Source organism: Myxocyprinus asiaticus, chromosome 3 (assembly GCF_019703515.2).
Source record: "Myxocyprinus asiaticus isolate MX2 ecotype Aquarium Trade chromosome 3, UBuf_Myxa_2, whole genome shotgun sequence".
Taxonomy (NCBI): Eukaryota; Metazoa; Chordata; class Actinopteri; order Cypriniformes; family Catostomidae; genus Myxocyprinus; species Myxocyprinus asiaticus.
The window spans coordinates 984,321-1,007,534 of NC_059346.1; the positions used below are offsets into that span (position 1 = coordinate 984,321).

The window sequence follows — 23,214 nt, forward strand, 5'->3', positions numbered from 1 at the left end:
CTTGATAATAATTTTTGTATTGTTTTCCTGTAAAAATATCTAAAAATCCTTTAAACAAGATCAGTTTGATTTATCTTGTTTTAGAAACACTGCATGAGATATTTCGGTTTTTCAGAGAATGTATTTTTAATGTGTATTTTGTCTTCTGTACTGGCAGAGTTTTTATAGTCAAAACAACTGAAAAAATCTACCAGTGCTGAAGAAGTAATCCAAAGTATTTAAAATACGTTACTGACCTTGAGTAATCTAACGGAATACATTACAAATTACATTTCACAGCATGTAATCTGTAATCTGTAGTGGAATACATTTCAAAAGTAACCCTCACAACCCTGTGTCTTGGTTACGTCTTTTATACATATACATTTGTGGTCGGTTTACGCCGTGTTGGAATTACTGTAATTGCGAGTTTCTGACTAATAAATGCGTTCGCCTCACTCGTAAGACAACATGGTATCTCTGAATCATATGAAAGCTCAGAGTTTTCTCACGTGTATGAAGTCCTTGAAAATGGAAAACTGGTGCTGGAAAAAGTACTTGAAAGTCTTGGATTTTCATTCAGTGATGCCGGAATGAACCTGCATATGTAACTTGAACTTAACGACCCCATGATATGATTTGACAAGTGCAGTTTTACTCCTGTGTTGTTCTGTTGAAACCGGAAGTTTAGGCGGGACTTATTGATCTGCTCCTCCCTTTTTTTAAATAGCCAATGGATTTTAGTTTGCATGAACCATGATTAGGGGAGGGACATTCTTGTGCTAGAGAGCATTTGATTGGACAAATATGTGGATACATCCCTAAATGCTGGTGTGAAGATGAGTCATCAATATTTTTGGTCCGTTTTCATGTAGAAAAAAAATCTGCTAAAGTTTTAAAAGGACACTAGCATATTAATGACCTAAAAGCCACAAAACTGCCATTTTCACTTCATGATTTTTGGAAACACTTGACCTGCAGTACTGCTTTAACCCTCTCTCTCTCTCTCTCTCTCTCTCTCTCTGTCAGGTTATATCGTGTATTACACTCTGGATAAGAACATGCCGATCGATGACTGGGTGATGGAGCCCATCAGTGGAGACCGTCTCACTCATCAGGTCATGGATCTGAATCTGGACACTGTGTACTTCTTCCGTATCCAGGCCAAGAACGCTAAAGGAGTGGGGCCGCTGTCAGACCCCGTGCAGTACAGGACGTCTAAAGGTCAGAGGGCAACATAACACTTAGAAATCAACCGATATGAGTGTTTCAGTGAGCTCAAATTGGCCATATTATTGTTTACATTATTATTCTTGTTATTAAAGTTGTATTTAAACAGGAAAAGTAGTCTCTCTGAGATTAAAAATCTCTTTTCCAGGGCTGTCCTGGACAAGATAGGCAGCCAAGTAAAAAGAATAATGTGTTACATATACAATAAAAAATTAACACGTAACAATACACTTTTTTAATAATATTTTAAGACCGAAATGGCTTGCTCTCTGTGTAATGTCTTCTCCAAGCAAGTACATGTGTTGCAGTAGGCTGAATTTTAATTTGTCAAGTCAAACTTTATTTATAGAGCACATTTAAAAACTACAGGAGTTGAACCAAAGTGTTGAACAGTTTAACAAACAAAGTATTTATGTAAGGAATTAAAAGAGAGAGTGAATAATAATAATAATAATAATAATAATAATTAATTGAATAATAAATTAATCATCTATTTAATTTAATTAAATAGGTGAGTCTCAGAAAAAAAAGAACTTCAAACATTATTAAAAGCTATAGAACAAAATTGCAGGCAACATTTGTAACATTATAGTAACAGCAAACATTCTACAGTTGTAACCCTTTCAGCTCGGATGGGCCAGCCGGCGGGCTCACAAGAAAAATAAATAATCATCAAAATATTAATAACTACAGTCTTGATCAACACATAATAGGTATCGTTTGAAAGCTTAGAAGCTCTACTTTACTAATGCATGTAGACATTATGACCAAAACTGAACAAGTGCTTTGAAATTAGCAGACAAATCAGAAGTGTTAAATTTTAATAATTTATATTAAAAAAAATTGTCACTGTACATATTATTGCAATCAGTAAAAACATCAAACTGATCAAATAGTCCATGTGTCATATGTTGTTGGAAAGCTCTCAAAGAGTAGAATACAACCAGCTTATTTGTTTTACTCACAGACAAAAATATAGCGAGTAATAGCTAAGTATATGTCTTTGACAATTATAATGGTGTTGCTTATGTGACGCGTTTTCACTTATAACTTCATGAAAAATAAACAGAACATAAAATCTTTCAAACGAGTCCACACACAAGATAATCAGATGTATAGATCATTAGATAATCCACATGAAGCACAATGTTACATATGACCACCAGGAGATGGCGCCAAATACATGACACAGACTCAATGATGACTCAGATGACACAGAATGAAACTCATTCTGTGAAATCTCATTACTAAAATCATGTCTGCATGCTATGCAAACCTTTAGTCATTGTTGTGTTTGCATGTTTTATTTGTTTGGAGATGTTTTTGGACACTATTTTTATAATGTTATAACTTTTGATTGCTTTGTCGTATCAACACAAACATTTTCCCAGATACAGTTGACATGATTGGGAACAAAATAAAAGCAGGTTTTCGGAGCCACCTTATTTAAACCCAGCGATATATAATGTCAAATAAGAAAAATTAGAAATTTTTCGCTCAATTTTTTTGGTGATTTTTCAGCAGTTTCTTAGGCTGAGAGCCTCAGAATGTATACATTTGGTATCACTGTAAAGAAAACTTTTAAAATGTTTTAATAATATAGATTATGATACATTCTGAGACTCTCAGCCTATAAAACTGCTGAAAAATCGACCCAGATTTTTTATTTATCTATTTTTTTATTTATAAGCCTTTAATTTTGGGTATGCCACTGAAACAGGAAATCTTTAAAAACACCTTCAGCTTATAGGGAAACAGAACAATGGTGTCTAGAGATGCAATTTTAAAAATTGAAGTTTTTAACCTGACACAGTGTCTTAAAAATATTGGTGGTGCTGTGCAAGACTCTGAAAAGCTGTGAGATGTGGCGCAACAGCCAAAGACATTCATCGAATGCGTATTTACATAGGAAAACAATTGGAAAAACAGCGCAGAAGCGCGCAAAAACACATTCAGTTTGTACAGCCCCTAACTCATCTATTCGCACGTCGTTTTTTTATTACAAACCCAAACCCGACTTTAACCAGAAATGATTCCTGAAAAACTGACCCAAACCCGGCCCCAAACGGTTTGTCAGGTCACGTAGGGCCCGCGTCAGGTCAGTTTTTCAGGTATTTTCTATAATTTGTTTATTATGAATGAATGAATGTTTCATTTCTATAGCACTTTTCTGACACTACACTCAAAGCACACAGTGAACAGGGGAATCTCCTCAACCTCCACAAGTGTGCAGCATCCACCTGGATGATGCGACGGCAGCCATACTGCACCAGAACACCCACCACACACCAGTTACTGGTGGAGAGGAGAGAGTAGAGTGATGTAGTCAGTTAATGGATGGGGATTATCAGGAGGCCATGATTGATAAGGGCCAATAGGGGGAATTTAGTCAGGACACTGGGGTTACACCCCTACTCTTTACGAGAAGTGCTCTAGGATTTTTAATGACCACAGAGAGTCAGGACCTCGGTTTAATGTCTCATCCGAAAGACGGTGCCTTTTTACAGTATAGTATCCCCATCACTATACTGGGGCATTAGGACCCAATCAGACCACAGGATGAACACCCCCTGCTGGCCTCCCTAATACCTCTTCCAGCAGAAACCTTAGTTTTCCCATCCAGGTACTGACCAGGCTCAACCCTGCTTAGCTTCAGTGGGTAACCGGTCTAGAGCTACAGGGTGATATGACTGCTGGATGGGTGGGTGCAGAGTAAAATGATCAGTCAGCAACAAACTACTTAATGTTTTCTATCATATTGTTTTGTTTATCATTTCATGTTTTTAACAAATGGCTTCTCATGGGTTCATTAGTGAGAGCAGCATCACAGTTTTCAACCCTGTTGTGTGACGTTTCACAGTAATTATGATCTGTTCGTTTGTGTTGAAGGGTGAGTGGACAAATCATAAATCTTCATCATTACAGGGTTAAAACAAAGACCTAAACACACACACACACACACACACACACACACACACACACAAGCGGAACAGATGTTGAGGAGTGAATTAATTACTGCTTTCTTGTGTAGCTTGTAGAGTTGCTTGTTTGGGTCTTACTGGTCTGATAGTCTCTCAGATTTACTGTTGTACTGAACAGGCAGGTTTGACCTTTGACCCTGAAGACACCTATAGACGCATAAACACACATTATTCTTTAAAGTGATCAGAACCGCTTTCTTGTAAAAATAAATTAAAAAAACTGTCTGCGGATTACTTTTTAATTCATAAACTCTATTATCTTTTAGTTCAGTGTGTTTTTGAAATATATAATCTGATAAACATTAAGCAAGTGTGTCCTTTGATCGATTGTGTTTGAACTGTTATTCTGATTATACAAACGTTCTGGTCCTTTAATCTGGTTGGACAAGCGGTGTTCCAGGAGTGCTGTTATTTTTGGCCACATTCACATTCATCCGTTTTCGTAACGTTCCCTCACTTTACCAGATCATGCTGTAATGGAGAGCATTGTCAAAACGTTCCATTTTCGGTGGAGGAAAACGTCATTCTAGTGTGGATGGGAGGTGTAAATGTAGCGAAATTAATGCATTTTTAAACAAAAACTAGTGTAACAATATTAGTGTGGACGCGGCCTTGGGACGTTTCACTGTTTGTGTCACTCCGCTTGTTTGCATTCACTACATAGAGTTCCATTTATATTTGTTTGCAAAATTGTAACCAATGACATAAAAATAAACAAAATATCTGGCCATGATGTGTTGTTAGATATGAAGTTTGTAAAACTGTTGTATAAAAGCAGTCGTGGTGTGTTTCTTTGTGTGTGGATTATACAGTCAGTACAAAAAATATTTACTGACACAATTCTCTCTCTTTCTCTTTCATGTTGTTTTCTTGCTGTTTCTCCATCGTGACGTTTTTCTGACAGTTGAGCATCCTGACAAGATGGCCAATGATCAAGGTGAGCAGAACATCTCACAACACCAGAGAGATCCTGCATACTGTTTCAATGAATGACATAACACACAACTAGGGCTGGACGATATGGCTGCAAAAATGATATCTCAATATTTTCAGCGTATATATCTCCATAATAATCTATTAGCTATGAAATGTCTCAAAGGTGATTTTTTTTTTAACCCTACTGTTATGTTTGGGTCATTTTTGACCCGCCAGAGGTAGATAATAATTTTTACATATTTTGTGTTTGTGGGTCAATTTTGACCCGTGCATCAATTTGAACAGTGTTTTATTGTTTTCGGAAATAAAAAACCAAAGAAAAGTGCTGAGGTAAAATGAATAAATATTTCAGATTGTGCACTTATTTCTAGGCAACAAATCAGTCAGATTTCCTGAAAAAGCAAAAGAGACAGATATTCTCAAATTCATGTATGCTAATAGTATAATTTGGAATGAAATGTGTTAAATTAGAAAAGACTGCACATTAGAAACATTTTCACTAGTGATCTCAGATGTTTGGACCCCTCTGTGTGTGTGTGTGTGTGTGTGTGTGTGTGTGTGTGTGTGTGTGTGTGCGCGTGAGACTGATAGAGATGTGTGTAGTGTGTATATCTGTGTTTCACACACCTCGTCTGCTGTTGGAGACACAAAGAGCACAAATAATTGCTTTCTTAGAAACTCCCTGTTCCAATCTTCATCTCTCAGTCCGTTAAAGAAATTCCCCTGAACAAAACGACTGCAGACGGACGAGTCTCTTAATGAATCCTGCCTGCTGATAATTCTACTCTGAAAGAGCTCCGCTGGAAATTGGGTTTGTTAAGAAGTCCTTTGAGTGGATTCTGTCCTGAGAGAAAGTGTCGAGATAATGGAGGGAGAGAGACATAGAGATCCTGCATCTTAATGAGAGTTTGTTCGTTCGGTTCTGCATTAATTAAGACGAGTCACAGCACTACAAGAGTTTTAAAAGGACTTTACGTTGACATCTTGGGCAAATATATCAGGAATGGAAAAAAGAGACAGAGAGGAAATGCTTAAACTTTTTCAATATGTGCATAAGCAAACATAATCTTAGCTAAACCATCTCAGCCTGTTCATTTCAGACATTAAATGAATGTCAGCTTACTTCACTGTAATGAACCATCTGTCTGCTCAATTAATGAATCACATACAGTGTGTTTTTGTAGAGCAAACAGATTTAATGCTTACGTTTTTCCATGTTTACCTTTAAAGAAATATCAACACTCAATGCTTAATGTGATTTCCAGGAGTCATTGAGCACAGGTTTTATTTAAAGCAGTCCACCAGGACAGTCGACAAAAGTCTAGTTTACAAGCTGCTGCGTGATTTGAAGTTTGTGATGTTCGTGATATCAAATCTTTGAAATATGTTCTGCGTTTTGTTTGTGACAATTAAGCCTAATTTATTTAATTGAAGAAGCAGAGCTTTTTTTTTCTTCCTAAAACAAAATAAAGCACACTAGCTGAACAAAGCCTGCATTTATACCACATGTGGCGTTGAGGTCTGAACGGGCCTTAAAAATAACCGACCGTACCCGAGACTGTGTGACATGACCCTACCCAACCCGAACGGTACATATAGATTTTAAACCCAAACCTGAAATCGCTAATTCTCTTTATAATTTATTTTCCAAGCAAGTATTGTTGCAACTGGTTGTATTTTATCTAAGCATCGTAGGCAACGTTTATAACAGTATTGTAACAGTAAACATATACAGTTTTAAGAATGATGAAGAGAGCCATATTTTACTTTGGGCAGATGTGTGAATGGCTTTCGCTGTAGATATGGCACATGAATGAAAAGAATTCCTTTTGTGTACTAATTAAAAAAATATTGCATGACATGTTCTTGGTAAATGTCTCTGCGCAACTGATCGTACTGATGCAGGTACATTTGCACCAGCTCGCTAATAACTGCACGCCGCTGTGTTCATGTTAAATACTGATTGAAAAATGTAAACAAAGTTGTAGGTGGAACTCCAGTTCACACCTAAAGATGACATGGACCAATGGCAGTAAGAAGGTGTTTAGCAGCTGGTAAGAATTTTCCGTAAAAGCTCGCCCAGACGAGCTGTTACGAACCACCGAAACGAATGTAAAAACATCTTCTTTTTGGCCAGATTTTGTTCTAAATGATGTCATACCCATTCATTCTACGACTTCGTATGAAGAATATCTGGGCCTTTGGTGATGGAAAGGTGATGGAAACAGTTTATTTGTAAAGCGATGACCAGTTTTTTTTTTTGTAATTAACATTTTTATTGATTCATGTGCATATGACAATGAAAAAAACTCAACACATATATAATGAATCAACATTTTACATTTAAACCCTACTAATACAATCCCACCCTGACCCCTAACGAACACCCCTGTGGTCCCACATAAAACACACACAATCCAAAAAAATAAAATAAATATATATATATAAATATATACATACAGTATATATATATATATATATGTACACATATGTACACACACACATACACATACATACATACACAGATACACATACATACACTTACATAAAATAAAAAATAAATAATATATATATATATATATATATATATATATATATATATACACACACATATACATATACACACACATATACATATACATACACATATATATACATATATATATATATATATATATATATATATATATATATACACAAATAAATAAATTAATAAACATACATGATTAAACTACACTCTCCACATCCCCTCCCCGAGATTCCCCCCAAAAAACTAAATATTTGCCCCATTTTTTTAGCAAATAAGTCCCTCAACCCCAGCCTTCTACTTACCGCCTCTTCAAATGCAGCTACCCTCCCCATTTCCACACACCACTCCGAAAAAGAGGGTGCTCCACTTGACTTCCAGCCCCTTAAAATTACTTGCCTGCCGATCATGAGACGGGTCAGAACCCAATTTTTTATATGATTGTCCCCTAAATGCATGACCGCTCCATCACCCAAAATACAGAGTCTGGGACAAAGCAAAACCTGAGTGTTCAAAACATTGCACAAATACCTCTGAACCCTCAACCAAAACTCCTGGATCTTAACACACCCCCAAAAGACATGGGTAGTGTTTCCAACTTCTGATTGGCATTGCCAGCAAGTGGGTGTGTCTTTAAGACCAAGCCTATATAATCTAGAGGGGGTCCAATAAAATCTATGTAAAATCTTAAATTGCATAAGGCACACCCTTGCATCTCTAGATACAAACTTGACATTTTTAAGAATCTTAGTCCACACTCCATCCTCCAATACCAAATTCAAATCTTTTTCCCACACTCTCTTGAGAGAAGTCAAGGCTCCATCCCCCAGACTCTGAATTAGTAGGGAGTAATACACTGATGCTTCATGGCCTTTTCCAAAAGCAGTAATCACCACTCCAACAGTATCTGCCGCTTTAGGGGGGTGCGTGCCACTCCCAAAAATAGTGCAGAGTAGGTGGCGAAGCTGTAAATACTTATAAAACTGAGATCTGGGAATGCCAAAATGTTGAAACAAATTTTCGAAAGATCTCAATACTCCACCCTCATATAGGTCACCAAGTGTAGTAACCCCCCTCACAATCCAATCTGACCAACAGAAAGGGGACTTATTAATACATAGTTTAGGGTTCAGCCATATGCTCAAGGCTACGTTTAAATAAATATCAGAATTAAACACTCTGGACACTTTTGTCCATATCGAGTGCAAATGCAAAATAACGGGGTGCGACTTAACCTCTCCAGCTAGTTTAATCGAAAGGCTTTGCAGTGGTGAAATAGGGGCAAGAACTTCCTGTTCAATACAAAACTAGGGAGGGGCTCTCTCAGGTGGAAGTGACCAATGAACCAAATGTCTAAGACTGAATGCATAATAATAAAACAAAATCTTGGGTAGGCCTAACCCACCTTTGTCAATCGGCCTATGTAATTTACTGAAATTTAACCTGGGGCGCTTACCATTCCAAATAAAGGACTTCACTATGCTATCAAATTGCTTGAAATAAGAGAGGGGGACATCTACAGGGAGAGACTGAAGCAGTAGTTGAATTTTGGAATACAGTTCATTTTAATAACATTAACCTTCCCAATCATCGATAAATGTAATGAAGCCCACCTGCTGACATCGCTCGAAAACCTTTTTATTAAAGGGTCAAAATTAACTCTGACTAAATCAGACAAATTTGCTGGGAATAAAATCCCCAAATACTTAATGCCCTGTTTGGGCCACTGGAAGGCACCCGGCTGGAAAGCCTTTTCTGGACAATACGCTGTCAGAGCCAAAGCTTCAGATTTAGCCCAATTGACTTTGTATCCTGAGAACTTGGAAAAGGTATTAATAGTTCTGTGGAGGCAAGGCATAGATCTAGTAGGTTCAGAGACAAATAATAAAATGTCATCTGCGTAAAGCAGAAGCTTATGCGCCGCACCTCCCGCTGTCACCCCTGGAAAATCAAGCGATGACCAGTTTTGACCATTCGTGCATGTGCTATGAATGTGTATAGCTTGATGTGATGGGCCCAACGAAAGGATAGACCTTTGCACACAAGTTTTCGAACATAGCCCTTGACATTCTGAAGTGTTTAATCCACAGCTGGTCCTCACCAGGTATGCGGAGGCTGGCAGCGTATGGGCATTGAAGCCATTTCAGCCCTCATTATGCAGTGTCTCCTGACAGCATTTAATAAAACGAGGTACAATTGCTCCAGTCCTCTCTCTGAAGCAGAGGGTCATTTAGCTGCTCCATCAAGATAATGTGCATGACGTCTTTAGTCTAAATGTTAGAAATGCACTTAAAAAATGCTAAACATTTCAATTGAAACCCAGCTAGTGTTATGAGTCTGGGTACACATGAACATCGGTCACTGTGTCAAAATGAAATTACAATTAGTATGAAGCTGAAGTAGGGTTTATACTCTAAATGTTGCAATAATCTGTAGTGTTTCCCCTCAAGTCTACATTTACAAATAGCACACACACACACAATCAATTACATCCAATGAATGAGAGCAGAGTGTGTGTACGTTTCACTGACTATAAATCAAGGTAAACTGTGTCGGGGGAGAAACCCTGAGATTGATGTGACAGACATTTGACAGATTCCTGTAGCTCGTGGGTCCTTCTCCACTTACAAAACAAACTCATACACACACTCATGCTGAGACTTTAACACAGACACACCGTCAGATGGAATGAATTGTAGAGCATTCACCTCATATTGGATCGAGGAGTGTAAAGATCCAGCAACACTGTAAATAAACTGTAAATACTCCCAGTCTCTTCTGGTGTTGTTACACTGAGACACACAGAGAATATTTACAGGAAGTGAAGTGTTTTTTGATTTAGGGGCAAAGCAACCATTATAACTGAGATGTTTCGTCCCTGTCACTTTTGGGGGTTAATCATTATATTTTAAGAGTTTTGTTTTGCTTGGCCGCAAGGCAAAGAAAGAAAGTTGTAGCTAGTTGTGTATGATGATTAAAAAAAATTTGTGTTTTGTGACTTCAGTGCGTCTATATGCCAGTGTACGCCTAAAAGATAAACATTTAAAATGTTGTCTTTCTCTTCCAGGAAAACAGACAAAATATTGATGACATCATCTTGCACTCCACAGATATCTGTAGCGTTGGGTTCAAGACCACCTTAGTCGAGTCCGAGTCTTTAAAATATCGAGTCTGAGTCCAAAAGGGGCTGAGTCGGACTCAAGACCGAGACAGAAAACAGAAAAGATCAGATACCATTGAATATATATATATATATATATAGGTTAGGGTTCATTGTATTTTCTGAATTATTTGCCATTGAAACGCAGGTGCCAGCTTTACAGGTAACACACAGAGGTTGTGCTACAAATATGTGATGGACTGAGTTGTAGTATAATTTCCATCATGGTCTATTTCATCCATCATTTTAGTTTAAATATCCCTGATACGTAGTAAATTTGATTTTGTCTTGATATAGTCAACATTTTCAGTTACAGAGGCAGATCTACCAGGGTGGCATAGGGTAGCAAATGCCAAACTAAGAAAAGCATTGCCACCCCATCTGTCACCTCAGCATAAGTATCCAAATGTATTAAATATAAATGTAATTATATTATTGTTGATGTCAACATCTGCCTCAACTCTCACCGAACGCACAAATGACAACACAGGCTCATACTAGACTCAAATTACAGCAATGGCCAATCGCGTGATTGATTACAGCAGCAGCCAATCACAGCATCGGACCAATCACGTACTTGCCATTGCAGCACATGTACAGTGTTTGGGCTTTCACCAGTTGAGTTTTTTGGAGTTTATTTTCTCAAAAACCACAATAATGACCACATGGAGAAATATATGGAAAAAAGAGGTAAAATATTCATTTCTCAGTTGTTTCCAAATATTCATTGAATGATTATTAGATACATCACTGTCAATTATGGGTTATGACGGGTAAGATGTGTCCTCACCACTTTTTGAAATAGCTTTCATCAGGTATAAAAAGTTTTATTTATATAGTGCCTTTCCTCAAGCTCAAGGACACTTTACACTCCATATACATTTAACAGGACAAAGTACATTAATATACATTTCAACAGAAGTTACAATCTCAATTACAAAGGGGGAAATAAAACATCAATCAGTAATAGACAGATAATGCGCTGATAAAAGATGTGTTTTAAGCTGAGATTTAAATATAGAAATAGAGGAGATGTCACGGAGGCTCTGAGGTAGAGAGTTCCACAGTATAGGTGCAACTACACTGAAGGATCTCCCACCAAAAGTGGATAGATGAAATCTGGGGATAGACAACGATTTGGAATCAGAAGAACGAAGAGTGCGTGCTGGTGTGTATGCATGCAGCAGATCACATATATAACGAGGTGCCAGATCTTTGAGAGCTTTGTATGTCAGGAGAAGAATTTTAAACTTAATGCGGCATGAGACAGGCAGCCAGTGAAGACTAAACAAGATGGGAGTAACGTGTGCAGAACTCTTGGTGTTAGTGAGAACTCTAGCTGCAGAGTTTTGGATGTATTGTAATCGGGCAATAGTTTTAGCTGGTAGGCCAGTAAAGAGGCAGTTACAGTTGTCGAGACGTGATGATATAAAAGCATGAACTAGTGATTCTGCATCCCTCAAACTGAGAATGGGGCGAAGTCGTGCAATGTGACATAGATTGAAGTAAGCAATTTTAGTGATGGTTCTAATGTGGGCTTCAAAAGTAAGAGATGGATCGAAAGTAATTCCCAGATTCTTAATGGTTTTAGAGGGTTCGGTCAGATTTACATCAATATTGACACAAATGTCAATATTTCTTATAAGTGTTTGTGGCCCAGAAATCATGATCTCAGTTTTGTCAGCATTGAATTTGAGGAAATTACTGTTTAACCACATTTTTACATCATTGATACAGGCAGTTAATGAGCTGATGGCATGTGTTTCATCAAAACGTGCGGATGTATAAATCTGGATGTCATCAGCATAGCAGTGATAACTGAGACCATAATGACGGATGATCTGACCTAGTGGGAGAATGTAAATTATGAACAGTAGTGGACCCAGTACAGAACCCTGGGGGATACCCTGAGTGAGAGGAGCAGAAGGGGATTTGTTTTTCTTAATCGAGATGAAATATTGTCTGTTAATGAGGTAGGAAGAAAACCAGGATAGAGCAGTGCCAGTAATACCAATATCTGAAAATCGGGAAAGGAGTGTTTTGTGGCATACAGTGTCAAAAGCAGAGCTCAGTCAGCAGAGAGGAGGAGATCATTAATAACCTTCAAGAGAGCAGTTTCAGTGCTGTGGAATAGGCGAAAACCAGATTATAAAGGGTCATAGAGATTATTAGCTGCAAGATGTGATTGAAACTGGGAGGCTACAACTTTTTCCAGAAGTTTAGATATAAAAGGCAGGTTAGAAATAGGACGATAGTTGCAGAGGGAAGATGGATCTAAGTTGGGACCTTTAAGGACTTGTGTAACAGCGGCAATTTTAAGATCAGTTGGAACAATGGCAGATGCAAGAGATGTGTTTATCATATGCAAAATAGGTGCCGAAATGACTGACTAGCAGTGTTTAAGAAAGGAGGTTGGGGCAGGGTCCAACTGACAGGATGATGAGTTGAAATGTAAAATTAGATCACTGACTGATGATGGGCTAGTGGGAGTGAAGGAGGAGAAAGGGTGGATAGGGTGTTCAGACAGACATTCGTGCAGAGCATCTTCAGAAATGGTTGGCGTGAATGTTTGGTAAATGGAAACAATTTTATCTTGAAAGAAGTGCAGAAATGAGTCACAAAGTTCATCAGAGCTGTGTGAGTCCTGAGCCGGTGGGTGAATTAGCTTGTTCACCATAGCAAAGAGGGCTCTAGGTCTACAACTTGCTTTTTGGATGATAGAGGAAAAGTACATTGAACATGCAGCTGCTCTGTACTTCAGCTGATGTTCTGTAAGAGATAATGAATGAACAGTGAGGCCTGTTTTTCAACAGAGTCGTTCAAGACGATGACCCACTCTCTTCATTGCCTGCAGTTCAGGAGTAAACCAAGGCGATGAGTGAGAAGAGGGCACCAGCTTTTTCTTGATAGGGGCGTGCTCTTCAAGAGCATCTGAGATAGACTGCTTTTAGGTTGCGATAAGATACCACAGTTTTCTTGTATGACTTATAGCTAGGAAAATAAAATGAAAATTCTATAAGTTTGTGATCCGAGATGCCAATTTGTGTACCAGTTGTAGAAACATTATTAAGACCTGATGTACAAACTAGGTCAAGTATATGACCATGGGTATGGGTAGAAAAATTGACATGCTGTGTTAAATTAAGCATTCAAGAACATTCATGAGTTCAGATGTATTTGAACAGTCAGTATCAACTTGGATATTGAAATCACCAAGCAGTATAATATGTGGAGACATAGCACAGGCAAGAGTGAGTATTTCACTAAGTTCCGAGAAAAAGTGAGGCTGATACTTTGGAGGTCGGTAAATCAATAACACAATGAGAGGAGTTTCACCAACAATCTTGAGAGCCAGATATTAAAATCATGTGACATTATGAAATTCAGTCAAAACCACTCTCATGCCTTCTCGACAAACAACAGCTAGTCCGCTCCCTTTTCCATGAGATCAGGGTTTAGACAAATATTTGTATCCGTGTGGAGTAAGCAAATTTAGTTGTAGAAAGTCATTAGGTGTTTGCCAGGTTTCAGTTAGCAGTAGCATGCCCAGTTTCTTATCAGTGATGATTTAATTGAGAATTGACGCTTTGTCCGTTAGAGAGCGACAGTTCAATAGTGCCAAATCCTGACGAACAAATCCAAAGTGTTCTGATGTGGAGTGGTGATCAAGAAGCTTTTTTCAGGTCTGAAAAAGAGGACATGTCTGGGAAAAAGAGAACATATGGTCACCCTGTGTTACATTACGTTTTTGTTTATTTGTTTGTTTTTCATTGCATCACAAATGCCATGGACTTGGAAAAAATCCAAAGTCCGAAAGGCTCGAGTCCAAGTCCGTGTAAAAATGCAGAGTCCATGACAAGTCCAAGTCCATTAACATTGGACTCAAGTACCCCAACTCTAGATATCTGTCCAATTAAATGCGCTTTTGAATAAGAATGCCCTGCCCCCTAATATCTTCTGACACTGACCAGCAACAGCATGTAGCAGTCATGATTCACGACTGTGATGTAAACTAAATGCTATTGGCTGTTTTAAAGCAAAAATGGAGGAGCCTTTAGGGAAGAAATACAAAACAGAAAAGAAAGTATTTTATGGGTGTGACAAGGAGGAATCGGGCTATTTATCCAGGAGAAGGATAAAGACGAGCCGGAGGCGCCAGTTCAAGAGAGAGAGAGCCACATGCGGCCGCTGTGTGTGTGTGTCTATGTGTTTGTGTTGATTTGAGTTAATTTGTGTTATTAAAAGTTACGTTGACTGTTCAGCCGGTTCCCGCCTCCTCCTTGCCCACCTTACCCCATTACATTGGTGCCGAAACCCGGGAAGGAGGAGGAATGCGCGCCATCCTGACAGGGGAGCAGCCGCGTCCGTCTGCCTGGGGATGGAGAGGTCGCTACCAGCCTCTGAGAGTCAGAGGAAATGCTGTCGTCTGCCGAGAAAGGGGAGGAGCCATTCCATCCACCAGGGGTTGGAGGCCTCTCTGCCATCCACCTGGGGAGGAGTGAGCTGTCATCCGCCAGAGGTCTGAGAAGTGGCTGAGGACCAGGTGACGACATGTACGGGGACTGATGAGCCAGTTTTCTCACTCTTTCCTCTCTCTCTCTCTCTCTGTCGCTCCGCCTCGCTCTTTCCCTCTCACCTTTCCCTCCCCTCGTCTCTCCCAGGGTACCAGAAAGACATGGAAGACCTGGCCAGAAGGTTTAACATCCCCCCCCCCCCCTCCAGGAAGGAAGGGGAGGGGAGTACGTCATGCCGGGGGTTTCCCCGGCCTGAGTCGGGCGATGGAGGAGTGTGACGAGGAGGAGCAGGGCGGGCCTGGACTGTGAGGACACACGCCCGAACCTGTATTGGGCTAATCAGCCGGGAGGGGGATAAAGACGAGCCGGAAGCGCCAGTTCAAGAGAGCCACATGCGGCTGCTGTGTGTGTGTCTATGTGTTTGTGTTTAAGTTGATCTGAGTTCATTTAGGTTATTAAAAGTTACGTTGACTGTTCAGCTGGTTCCCACCTCCTCCTTGCCCACCTTACCCCATTACAATGGGGTCTTCAAGCTCAAGCAGGGTTTATTTTGCAGTAATAAGCATCTGAGCATTATCCCTTACTAATCCACTCAAGGTTGTGTTAAAGTGGTTTTATCACATTTTAGGACTAAAATTGTGATGCACCGATATGAAAATATTTTGCTGATAGCAATTATACAAAAAAAAAAAATTCATATGACAACAAGGTTATTTTGTACTTGTAAAACATTTTTGCACTTCTGTTTTTTGCAGTTTAATACAACAGAACGTTACAACAGAAATAGAACTTTACATATTCATATTATGCATACTGTATACTGTATGTTGGGCAATTCCACGGAAATGTCAGCAACATCATAGAAAAATAAAAAGTTTTAACCAAAGGAACAAAACCCCCTTTTAAACTATGTATTATAGTGGTATAATAGATAATGTCATCCAGACCACTAGAGGGCGCTGCTTGCTCACACAGCGCTGACTGAAGGAACACAGCCTTGCAAGGCAATAGAGCTGTTCAGCCGTGACGTCAATTTGTAGTCGAACACGGAAGTCTAATTCGCCGTGGGTTCCCTCTGGATTTTCCAATGGGTTTTTTATAGTGGAGTTTTTGAAGTAAAATAAGGTCTGTGGTAAACATTTCTTTGCTATACCTGGACGTTTTGTTCTACAACATAACTTACACACCATCATAACTCAAACGTGAATATTGAAGCCGCTGTGTGTTTTTTTTTAAAAAAAGGTATGTAATTCAATATGTCTTCAAAATTCACGTTTGAATTATGATGGTGTGTAAGTTATGTTGTAGAACAAAACGTTCACGTATCGCAAAGTAATATTTACCACAGATCTTATTTTATTCATAAAGTTCAAAAACCCCATTATAAAAACCTATAGGAAAATCCCGAGGGAACCCATGGCGAATTCTCTTCTGGGTTTTTGGACTGCAAGCTGAACAGCTCTGTATTGTGATTTCAATCTTAATTCGATCAATCATAACGATGTCTCATATGTCAAAGTCTTCTATATGCTGTATTGTGGCTGTTATTATTTCTGAATTGTGCAATTGAATTCACAGAGTTTTTACAACGTGTGTTACTAATTTCTTATAAATAAACCATTTAACTCTGGTAAAATCACTGTTGTGCACAGACTCAAGTGATTTATTGTCTTATAAAGCCCCAGAAACACGCACGACACTTGACCTCAAATGAAATTTCAAACACCATTTGTGATGTCACACTTCAAATGCCAACACCATAAATACAGAGCTGTCAGTTTTGTGTGTGTGCTGTATGTAAATGTGTGTCTCACCTTGTACTGACCTCTGTTGTCTCAGGTCGTCATGGAGACAGTGGATACTGGCCCTCTGACAATAACCTGATTGACATGAGCAGTCTGAACGGTAAGATCACATGACAAACACATTCTTCAGTGATCATGCGCTTAAATATATGAATGTGTTTGCATAAGATAAAATATCAAAGCAAGTGTGATGTATTTGACAGAAAGCACAAGCGCACTTTTCAAGCCAAACATTTGACAGACAGAAGTGTGTATATGTACTGTATGTATGTGTTTTGACGAGTCTATATATTTTCGACCATGTCTCATGACACTTAATCCTGCAAACCTTTAAACTGTATCAGAAAAATGCTACAGGTGTTCTGATGAAACTCGAATTTATACTTTATGCTTTCATAATCTTTCATGTATGTTTAAATCTTTCATTTGAGTCACTCTGAGGTTATAAAGGAATTGTGTGTGTGTGTGTGTGTGTGTGTGTGTCTTTAAAGCATATGCTAATAATCTGTCATTTACTTCTAAATGTGCTGATGCATTGTGTGCCCACGTATATATTTTAAATGTGTCTGGTTGTCATAGAAACATTACTGAAAAGTGGAAACATTGCATTGTGGGAGCTCTTTAAGGGAATGAATCGAGCGCAAATGGATTAGAGTTCAGAGTATCTGCTGTCGCTTTAAAATGGACTTTATTTACTTTCTTAGTACATGTTCCTGGTCTTATCATGAACGATTTATAGTTTGGGCTGATGTCAGCTAAGCTGTGTGAGCTATTGGTCAAATATTTAGAAATTTTTTTAGGCTGCTGTTGTAGTTAATGCAGTCTTTATAAAATCTTGCCCACAGTTAATGCATAGTTTAATGCTGGTTAATGTAAATTTAATCAGTTTTTTTTGTTTGTTTTTATTTTATTTATTTTTGGTCAACATTTTTGTGTCTTGTTCAATTTAATCAGTATTTCATTGTGCTGTATTCTTTAATTTTAGTCAGTGTTAGAATGACTAAAATAGCATATCATTTGACAAAAATAACATATTTAAGTTGACGTTAATATGCAAAACATGAATCAAACAGTAACAAACCAAACTTTAACCAAATATTGAAATATTTTGGAAAAAATTATCTACTTATTTAAACATGCATCAAAGATGATATGTTTTGTGAGATTAAACAACATGAGAAAAACAGAGCTCCTGAAATAATTGCATTTAATGAATATACTGAAGTATGAGCTACTTTTAGAAGTGATTTTTCTTTTAAAGGCATAATCTACCATTAAACATTATAGATATTACAGCTTCATTTTCTGTTAATGCATGATTTCCTGTAAAGCTGCTTTGAAATGATGTGTGTTGTGAAAAGCGCTATACAAATAAAAATGACTTGATTCGTCACATTTAGACAGTTTAGGATATTGCGTTAGCGCGTTTTTAAGGAAACGGAGTATTCACAATGCAAGTTAAACATTCTGATGAGCACTTAGTTCAAGTTCACCTGTGCATTGACTCTAGTGTGTGTGCAGATGTATGTTGTAATATGTTTAAAGTATGTTGTGGATATAGCTGATTAATGTCACAAACACTGATGAGCCAAAACATTATGACCACCTTCCTAATATGCTGTTGGTCCTCCGCGTGCCACCAAAACAGTGCCGACCTGCCGAGGCATGGACTCTACAAGACCCCTGAAGGTGTCCTGTGGTATCTGGCACCAAGACATTAGCAGCAGATCCTTCAAGTCCTGTAAGTTGTGAGGTGGAGCCACCGTGGATCAGACTTGTTGGTCCAGCACATCCCACAGATGCTTAATCAGAATTTGGAGGCCAGGGCAACACCTTGAACTCTTCATCATGTTCCTCAAACCTTTCCTGAACAATGTGTGCAGTATGGCAGGGTGCATTATCCTGCTGAAAGAGGCCACTGCCATCAGGGAATACCATTGCTATGAAGGGGTGTACCTGGTCTGCAACGATGTTTAGGTAGGTGGTACGTGTCAAATTGACGTCCACATGAATGGCTGGACCCAGGGTTTCCCAGCAGGACATTGCCTAGAGCATCACAATCCCTCCACCGGCTTGTCTTCCCACAGTGCATCCTGGTGCCATTACTTCCCCAGGTAAACACTGCACACGTACTCGGCCGTCCACGTGATGTAAAAGAAAATGGGACTCATCAGACCAGGCAACCTTCTTCTACTGATGCAAGGTCCAGTTCCGACACTCACGTGACCATTGTAGGATGCGATGCGCTGTATGTTGTGACACATTCCTCCCATAACCATCATTACAATTTTCCGTGACTCACGCCACAGTAGACCTTCTGTCAGTTCAGACCAGACTGGATAGCCTTCGTTGCCCTCGCACATCGATGAGCCTTGGGTGCTCAACACCCTGTTGCCGGTTTGTGGTTTGTCCCTCTTCAGACCACTGTCGGTATGTACTCACCACTGCTGACCGGGAGCACCCCACAAGCCTTGCCGTTTCAGAGATGCTTGTTAAAGTCGCTCAGGTCTTTACTCCTGCCCATTTCTCCTGCATTCAACACGTTGATTTTGAGAACCGATTGTTCGCTTACCATCTAATCTACACAGACCTTGACATGTGGCCTTGTTAGGAGAAGATAAACTTTAGTCTCCTCACCTGTGAGTGGTCATAATGTTTTGGCTCATCGGTGTATGTAAGATGTGTTTGAGTGAGGTAATTAACAAGTTAGTAAAGTTCATTGTACAGGTGTTCAGCTCTTTGAGGGAACATATGACATATAACTGGATTATTTACATTTTTCAATTCTTTATGGATTTTTCTTCCTTTAATATTAATAAATACTGTAAACAGTGTTTTGTTCATTGTTAATGTCATGCATTATATTTTCCCCCCCTGACTCGTCTTCGTTACCATTGGCAAAATCAAAAAACCCTTTGTCCATGAACATTTTAGTCAGTAATTAAGTTCACGAAATTAACACAGGATGTAATAGAGGTTTCTGCAAAAATAGCACATAACAATAGATTTGAAAAAGAAGCGTTGCCATTGTGATACATATTGATTTCACTGCACAGGTTATTGTTGTTGGTGGTGTGTTTTGTTTGAGCTCTGTGTGTTAAGTAATCTGCTAATGGTTTAGCAGGATAATTACAGCTGCCGCTGACATGCAGTGGGCCAAAGTGTGTTGTGTTGAAGGATTTGACACCATAAGATGAATCTCCTCTCACACACACACACACACACACACACACGTTTGTTAATCATAACAGACTGACAGCACAACTTCTGTCTCCCCCACACAGTCATTCCTTAAATGAGAATTTTGAAGCCGCCATGCATTTTTTAAAATATATATAATTCAGTATGGCTTCAAAATTCACGTTTGAGGTATGACTGTGTAATTTATGTTGTAGAACAAAACATCCAAGTTTCATCAAAGAATGTTTACCACAGACCTTATTTTACTTTAAGTTTAAAAACCCCATTATAAAAACCCATGGGAACTAGACTTCCGGGTTCGCCTACAAATTGACATCACGGCTGAACAACTTTTTGGCCTTTGGTCCGCCGATTACCCTTGGGCCAAACAAGGCCAACAAATGACTTGAGGCGGGTTCAATGTCAAAGGCAGAGTTTCGCCGGACTTCCCAGGTTGTGTATCGAGCACACAATGGTACAGGTTCAGGAAAAAATGCGGGCACAGTACAAATCTGTTAAAACCCCTAATGGACAAAGCAGTGCCCAAAGCAATTACATTCTATGGTTCTGTGAACTTTCATAGATGGTGTGCTGGGACATCGTCCCGCTGTTAGTGGAGAGACCACTCGGGACACCATGGCAGTTACAGTCGCTAACTTATCTCGCTGTTTACATTTGATATAAACGCAATAATCTCTTGCTTGTGAACTGGGCGGGGTGTGTGACATTGGCACCGCAGTGGAGAATTAAGGGTGGGTTTTTGTGCAACGCTGCAGAGTTATTGGCCCAATGGTGGGAACGCAGATCGATTTTGGTCTTGCGGCTCGAGGTCTGAGGCTATTTGCCCTGGCTGGCCAGTTGAGAACCCTGACTCGCACTGACCCGATAGTGGAAAAGCAGCTAATCAAGAGCATGCCACCAGTAAAAGGAACTCCTGTTTATACACTCTCTTTAGATTAGTCAAAGTCTTTGTGTTTTATGAAAGCAGTAATTATTGTGTGTTGCAGTTTGAGTGATTGAACGTGATTTGAAATGGCTGATTTTAATTAAAGGGGTCATGAAATGCTCTTTTTTATATATATTTATTATTTTCCCTGAGGTCCACTGATGATGTTATTACATTTATTTATTTTTTATTTTATTTTTTTGCACTAAAACAGTCATAATTTAGTAATATATGATTATTCATTTTCCACCCTATCTCTGGCCCTCTGACTGAAATCCTCAGTTTTGGCTTCAGCACCTCCTTAAAAATTAAACATTAATGTCCACTTTTATGATTGGTTAACATTGTGCAGTCTTTCGAATACACAGCCATATTTGAAACTCATTCGGAAGAGAATGAACAGGGTCCACAATATTATCAAACTAAATCTCAGGGTTTACACATAATGCACTGTAACAGTATAAGAATGGGCAAGTAGGAGGCGGAAACCGGCTGAACAGTCAACATAAAGGTTTAATGATATAAATGAACTTAAAACAACATAAAACATAAACCAACAGACACACATGCAATGCGGCCACCTGCGTCTCTCTAACTTGAACTGGTGCCTCCAGCTGTTCTTTATCCCCCTCCCGGCTCTCCTCCTCATCACACTCCTCCATCGCCCGACTCAGGTCAGGTCGCCCTCCCCTCCCTTCCTCAAATAAAATCAAATCCCTTTATTGTCACACAACCCTATACACAAGTGCAACAGTGGGTGAAAGTCTTGGATGCGGTTCCAAGCAACATAGCAGTATGCCGGCTCCTGGACACGCTGTCACCCGGACCTCAACCGCTCCTCCGCCCTCTGGCAGACGCCAGCTCGCTCCTCCCCCAGCGGACGGCAGTGAGTCCTCCGGCCCCTGGCAGACGGAACCGCTCCTCCACTTCTTCGGTGGACAGCAGCGGTTCCTCCGGCACTTAGCGGCCAGCTGCAACCCCTCCATCCCCAGGCAGACATCTGCGGCTGCTCCCTTGTCAGATGGCAGTAGCGAGGACTCCCTCCCGGGTTTCGGCACCACTGTAACAGTATAAGGACAGGCAAGGAGGAGGCAGGAACTGGCTGAACAGTCAACATAAAGATTTAATAAATGTAATTGAACTTAAAACAACATAAAACATAAAGTAGCAGACACACATGCAGCACGGCCGTGCTCGAACTTGCACCTCCAGCTAGTCTTTATCCCCCTCCCGGCTGATCCCGCCCTCCTCCTCATCACATGCACATCCAAAACATTGCATCTGAATATATTAAACTGTTCATCTCAAGCACATCTGTTAACACTCAGCACCATAAACAGTCATGACATTTTAAATATTAATGAATGAAATTGTTTACTTACTGTGTTGCATTGGGTCCAATAGTCCAATTTGAACTGCCCCATCCTTCAAAAACAGTTAAATGAAATAAAACTTGTGTATGGTGTGCTTGCCGGTATTGTTTTTATTCAGTACTGATGTGGATTAGATGAGGCAGGTGAGAGTATCACACTGTAGAATAATAAAGTTTGTTCAGAGGAATCTCTTACAACATGATCCGCTGTTTTCTTTTAAGAGAATTAAAAGCGTTTGGTTCAGTGAACTGATGATATCTGCCAGTTCTGATCAAACTGCTCTCTGGGTATCAGGATGTCCTGGAAAAAAACACCCTATCATTATGAAATCACAGAACACTGAACTCAAATATATCACAGAAACCATCGAAAACGAATGCAGTCGACAATTAAAACATGAAAGTAGTGCTTGAAGCAACATGAAGAGGGTTTTTTATGATTACATTTTATTTCAGCACTCTTCTGACAGGGTTTGAACTAATGCCTTTAGCAATTATCTTACACTTGGTTAAAACAAGTTTTAAAAATCATGATTTCAAAATGGATCAGTGAGTTACCAGGACTTTGTAAATAAAGACTGAAG

The 23,214-nt window shown here is 39.3% G+C and overlaps 1 protein-coding gene across 1 annotated transcript in view; it reads left to right on the forward strand.

The window, feature by feature from the left end:
* Positions 1 to 23,214, forward strand: part of dcc (DCC netrin 1 receptor) — a 307,139-nt gene that overhangs the window by 242,228 nt on the left and 41,697 nt on the right. The window contains exons 22-24 of the mRNA XM_051679498.1: positions 1,009 to 1,203; positions 5,095 to 5,127; positions 17,167 to 17,232. Of these exons, the coding sequence (XP_051535458.1) occupies positions 1,009 to 1,203; positions 5,095 to 5,127; positions 17,167 to 17,232 (294 nt within the window). The remainder of the gene's footprint in view (positions 1 to 1,008; positions 1,204 to 5,094; positions 5,128 to 17,166; positions 17,233 to 23,214) is intronic.